This window comes from Mytilus trossulus, chromosome 3, assembly GCF_036588685.1.
Source record: "Mytilus trossulus isolate FHL-02 chromosome 3, PNRI_Mtr1.1.1.hap1, whole genome shotgun sequence".
Classification (NCBI taxonomy): Eukaryota; Metazoa; Mollusca; class Bivalvia; order Mytilida; family Mytilidae; genus Mytilus; species Mytilus trossulus.
This window is the reverse complement of record NC_086375.1, coordinates 51,812,634-51,818,921: the sequence shown is the minus strand read 5'-3', so window position 1 is coordinate 51,818,921 and position 6,288 is coordinate 51,812,634. Positions and strand designations below refer to the sequence as shown.

General features: G+C 32.6%; 1 protein-coding gene across 1 annotated transcript; it reads left to right on the top strand.

The window, feature by feature from the left end:
* Positions 1 to 307: 307 nt before the first annotated feature.
* Positions 308 to 5,136, top strand: LOC134710871 (uncharacterized). The gene is made up of 3 exons (XM_063571282.1): positions 308 to 312; positions 1,114 to 1,458; positions 4,938 to 5,136. The coding sequence occupies exons 1-3, from the start codon at positions 308 to 310 to the stop codon at positions 5,134 to 5,136; spliced, it is 549 nt and encodes a 182-aa protein (XP_063427352.1).
* The last annotated feature ends 1,152 nt before the right edge of the window (positions 5,137 to 6,288 follow it).

The following is a 6,288-nucleotide window of genomic DNA, read 5'->3' as shown; positions in this document are numbered from 1 at the left end:
GCTAAATCTAAAAAAAAATGTTAATAATGATGGTAAATCTAAGTTTGAATAGATGATCATGGTAGCAGAAAAACTTTTTTCACATAACATGATACACAAATAATCATTGCAAGCTTTTTTTGTAGGATAACCTTTATATATGTTTGGCTTGTTATCCTACTGAACAATAGAGTTTCAACGAAAAATGCAGAGATGTTTGGTGGATCAATGAGCTTTGAAATTGAGAAATCAGGAACAGATTTTTTGGTAATAGTTTCAATTCTTATAGTGATGATATAACAACGGAACAGGTATTTTTTCTTCCACAATGATGTATGTAAATATGTAACTGCTGCTGTAAGTTTTTTAACATACAAAATTAGTAGAATGATTTATTTTTTTAATAATTGAATGCTTTTTTTTTGGTAAATTTTTTAGGGTGTACCAGCGATGACCGAAGTACATTTTTTATATTGCGCGGAAGCGCTTCATTCTAAAAATGCACGCAAGGTCAATGCTTTTCTCTGAAATTCCTATTGTGACGGCATGAAAAAAGGCTGATGACATCACATAGAAAGAACACATCTTTTTGCAGATCATTCGTAAAGAAGGAATAAGTTTGCCTGCATAATGTTAGAAAATCATTAGAGAAACAGATTCCACCACCAAATCTCGTGTAATACAATATTTATCCACTCTCGACAGTTAAATTTTAAATATTTAAATCGCTCGGGCAAGCCTCGCGTTTTAAATTTGAAATTTTAACTGTCTCGAGTGGATAAATATCGTATTACACTCGATGCAGTGGTAGAATTTATATATCCCGTTTGAAAAAAATACAAATGTAGTTATGTTTTACTTTGTTGGTGACAAAACCTATGGTTTTGCCAAAGTAAACATTATTCAAAGATCCAGATCCCTTGGTTGTGGCTTAAGTTTAAGTAGAGTTAACTCTACTTATTTAGAGAATGAGCTTTAGCACCAATGACGAACTGAAGATGTATTATCGCCTTTTTTTTGCTGTTTTATAAATTTACATCCGTAGTTGGATTTATTTTAATAATTATTGTAAAAATATCCACTGAACAAAAATTTCAAATTAAAGATTACTATGTAAAACACTGTTCATATCAGCATTATTGTATTGAAGGCAAAAATCAAAGTACTGACAGCATGGAAAATTGGTACTGGTCCTTGTGGTGCTGACTGTCAGTACAGTGATATTGAAAGACCTACCGCCACAGTTCGACATGACTTGTTAAATAAAAATGGTCATGAATATCTAGGAATATGGCAAGGTGAAAGGGGTGTATATAGCAATCATGGTGCTGTTAACAAATCGTATGTGAATGTGACTGATGAAGTTAACAGTCACATCATGGAAAAGGTTCAATTACTGAACCGTGGTCTACATTGGGAAATGGATCAGGCAGATATAAATGTAACGATTACACAAGGCACAGACTACATGGATATGAAGTAAGAAAACTAAAAATAAGGTCCTAAAAGCATAGCAGATTCAATTTTAAGACATCAGAGTTATTATTATTTCATAGTTACCATTGAATACTCATCTTCTAACTTTGAGTTGAAGAACAGTAAGCAATATGATTGCTGTATATATCGGGTTTTTTTTCAAATGCTCTTACCTAATAGTTGCCAACTTATACACTTTTTATTCGTAATAACTGGGTTTTTTTCCAACTGACTTACTGTTTATAAACACTTTTTATTTCATTTTGCAAGTATATTCTATTTTTTTCATACTTGCTATCACCAGAAACATTGTACATAGTATTACCTAGTCTTGATTATTGTTAAAAAATTGGAGTTTAGCTAATATTCATCAAAATATTCAGATGTTTTTTTCATGCAATATTAATGTAAAGGTAGCAAATACTGTAAATTCAAAAATTATAGTCAGGTTTATATAAACACTTATGATTTAAATGGTTGAGTATCGCAATAATCAGAACTCATGTTTTAAAAGAAATATGTATGCGGTTTCTGTAATCACGATAGTTAATCTTACCTCTTTGTCTGCTCATCAAAATGGCAATGATATTATAAATTCATGTAATAGTTTCTGAACTTATTGTAGTTTCAAATATGAAGTGCACACCATTTTCATTTCATATAAATAATCAATTACTGGAAGAGGTCTGTTTATGGTTCGTAGTTATGATTGAACCCCAGTTTCTTCTAATTTATTTAAGAGCGAAGTGCTTAAAGAAAGCAGTATATAGTTATCAAAAGTACCAGGATTATAAATTTATACGCCAGACGCGCGTTTCGTCTACATAAGACTCATCAGTGACGCTCAGATCAAAATAGTTATAAAGCCAAACAAATACAAAGTTGAAGAGCATTGAGGATCCAAAATTCCAAAAAGTTTTGCCAAATACGGCTAAGGTAATCTACTCCTGGGGTAAGAAAATCCTCAGTTTTTCGAAAAATTCAAAGTTTTTGTAAACAGAAAATTTATAAAAACCATTTGCAGTTCCAATATGTTTAATACACATTCATAATACTAGATTCTGGTCATTCATTGAAGACCTGTAATTATTATAAGAAGCAGGTTACTGGTTAAATTATAGTCAGGAATATATTGCTGCATAATAATTGCATCTGTGAAGAATAGAGATTTGATGCAGAATTTGAAAAAGGTCCTAACTCCAAAAAACTGATTTGATTGATTCTTACTAGTTACTGCTTAAATCATGTGTAACATTTGGTGTTCTCAAATTCTCTATTATTGGTTAAAGATTTAAATAGCCGCCCATTTGCATTAAACTTGCATTGAAATAAAACCTACTACAGTACTGATGACACAACAATTTAAAATCAGAAGGAAAGAAAGAAGGAAAACAACATGGTGTATTTATAAGACAAGTAATTATATAGATTTGAAAAGCAGTACAAAATAAATAACTTGATGATCGGTACTAATTAAACAAAATATTTGTTTACTGGAAAATAGCAGATATTATCAATTGATAAAAAATAAAATAAAAGTTGTGAATGTGCAGAATAAAAATTTCGGCAAAGAAAGTGTTCAGTTGATTTTTATTATTTGTTTGTACAATTTAAAGCAGAGATTATCTCGTGTTTTTTTTAACATTTATTTGAGATCTGGTCGCATCATGTAAATATACCGGAATTGGATGAGACTGTTATTAAAGAGAGAGGGTTAGCGCTATAGAACCAGGTTTAATCCTCCATTTTCTACATTTGAAAATGCCTGTACCAAGTCAGGATTATGACAGTTCTTGTCTATTCGTTTTTGATGCGTTTTGTTATTTGATTTTGCCATGTGATTATGAACTTTCCGTATTGATTTTCCTCTGTTTTCAGTATTTTTGTGATTTTACTTTTTGATATTCAATGTTTACAGACCATCAAGATATGGTCCATTTGACTTTGCGCAGTAACTTAGTTTTAAAATTGTTAATGTTTGCGGTTTCCTTTGGATTTTTTTTGCCACGAACTAGCCTGCATTCATTTACAGATAAATGTCTAGTACTATAAAGGTATACAGCCAATAGAAAAATCAATTATAATTTGTAAAATTTTATTCAGATAGCAACATCTGAACCAAATTTTCACAAAGCTCCTCTTGGCTGAAATATAAAAGTTTTCTATTTCCGGAAAAATATTAAGGCATTAACTATGTAGAACTTTTTTTTAAATTTTATTCATTTTTGGTTTTACTATATATACCAGATTTTTTTATCTGAAAATATAATTATTAGTTTCCTTGTTTAAAGAAAACAAACATTGAAAAAGTGATTGTAGGAAAGGCCATATATTGACAATAAGTCTAGATTTCCCACTGGTCGTGGTCCAAGGTGTTGCTAGTCAAAAATGTCTTGTTCATAAAGAGCTTGATGTTCTTGATAATCTCCTTATTCAAAGCATAAAATTAAGGGTTGCAAGTATTATTGTCGGTTCAGTTTTGCCGCCCCCCCCCCAAAAAAAAAACACCTAAAAACCCAGGACACTAGAGCGCACCCTTATATGGGCATGCCCCGCTCACAATAATATATTGGGCATACTGACGTCACCGGAAGTAAAAAGATGAATCAAGACGGAAGCCTGTTGACTATATTTGGATAAAAATATCACAGTATGACGTAGAACCATGCAGATTCCATGAGTCAAACCGAATGCACGCCTGCAACCTCAGAACTTGTCGGCATTATAGATACGTTCATTAAACAAGAGCATGTCCCTAAATTTGGATTATTCAATTAAAAAAAAATCAGCGGTGGCGAATTAGGGTTTCCACTCAACAAAAGCTACACATTGCACGGTGAATAGGAATGTGCACTGCTAGAGTTTTCGTTCGTTCCACAATTTCAGACACCAACGAGACGGGTCTTCTTGAGCTTGGACTTTGTGATCGACACGTACGCTCGGGAAATGTCTCTGCCGATACTTCAATCGACAGGGCTTTTGAACGAAGATATCGAGGAAATCGTATATGAAAAACCGATTTACCTCAAAGTCACCAGAAAATAATTGTACCAAATCGAATTCTCCTTTAGAGACGATAATCTTAATATATCTCGCCCGATCAGGTTGAGCTGGTATGTCTTTGGTGCCTCTTCTAGTGAGTAACAAAAACTCCGGTGTTCCCGATATAGGAAAATAAAAAGTCACCAAATGAGTTTCTTTCTTGTTACGGTTGTTCGTGTTGACCACGAAAGTTTTAGGTCTGTCACTCACATATGCTGGTAAGTCGTCTGTATACGGTGGCCGACGGTGGGTAACTGAACCGACATTACTCCTGGCGTATTTTGGACTCTTCATGACTGCATATTTAAATATATGTTCCAGTAAAATTCTGAAGATAAATTAGTACATGTACATGTAGCTCTGCACATTTCACCACATCTTATTACATGTACAATAGTTTTTTAGTTAGTATTACTAACTAGTCATATATATTGTTGTAGATTTAGAGGAAAGTATTGGGTAAATTCAACTCTTAAGCAAACTACAAATCCCGTTAAAGAATTAAACATGCAGACAAAGATTAGAACTGCTTTAAGGAGTGACACACAAATGAGTAATCGTAGTCCTGTCTTGCAACTAAAACCATATCAAAGGTTTGTAATAAAACATGTATATAGCATAGTCAAGTTTGAGTCCTAAATATAAACCCCACCACTTTTTAAGGTTATCAGTAATGAGAGTCTAATTTTACTGATAGAAGGTATGTAACAGAATCAATGTGGTATATAGTCAATAAGGTTATGTCATAACTTATGTTTATATCCAGCCTAATCACTGCCACGACCAAGCTTAAAGCCTCTTCCGAACATTTGAAAATCCTAGCTTTGTTCTGTTTACATAAATTACACAAACCGCCATTGAAATTTCGTTTCATCTCTGATTCTAGTAAGTGTTCTACTACCTTCCTTAGCTTACTACTATCAAAGAACTTGTTATTATTTGTAATAAAGCTTATGAATATTATGACCTGAATTTTTTTTGGAGTGTTGAAATTCTTATGAAGTTTTAGATAAGATATCTGCTTTGTGCGGTCCTTTTAATTATGTTGACAATTATGATTTGTATACTCTGTACACTACACTTTCACTCAAACATAATTTCATATTTGATTAAATGGTTTTTAAAAAATCTTACTCTGTAACTGGTTTAAAGCCTTTTTTGTAACGGAAAAGGAAAGCATGCCAGATACACTGATAATTGAAATATAAAGATATGATTGAAGCAATACATTTTCTTCTCTACAACATATATGTTCCTTTCGGCGATAAAGTGTATCGACAGGTAGTAGGTATTCATATGGTTACTAATTGCGCCCCTTTAATTTATTCTTGTATTGCTATGAATCCCAGTGTTTGACCAAACCCAGTAAAGACACGTCATTGTTGCATTTGGTTGAAATTTATCATTGATACATTAATACATTCAACAATACAGTTATCTGGATAATAGTTTTTGTTCAATAATCAAGAATTCTCCAAATATACATGTACTACTGAAATTTACCAAAAGGAACTTACGTTAAACAAATCTAACATTGATTGCATTAATAGTTGTCCTTTTCTAGATTAGGACATGTTCATGTCTAATGGGACACTCCATTCTGACATCAACGACAAAAATTACGATTTTTCATTCCCTATTGTTACATTCTTTTAATTTACCTTTTTTTAAACGGCAATTTTCTTTTGACCCCGTCATACGGTTTGTATATATATATATAGCGGGACGGCTGCAGTGCAGGCGATTTGGTGTCACGATATCACAGTAGCATGGGTTCGAATCCCGGCGAGG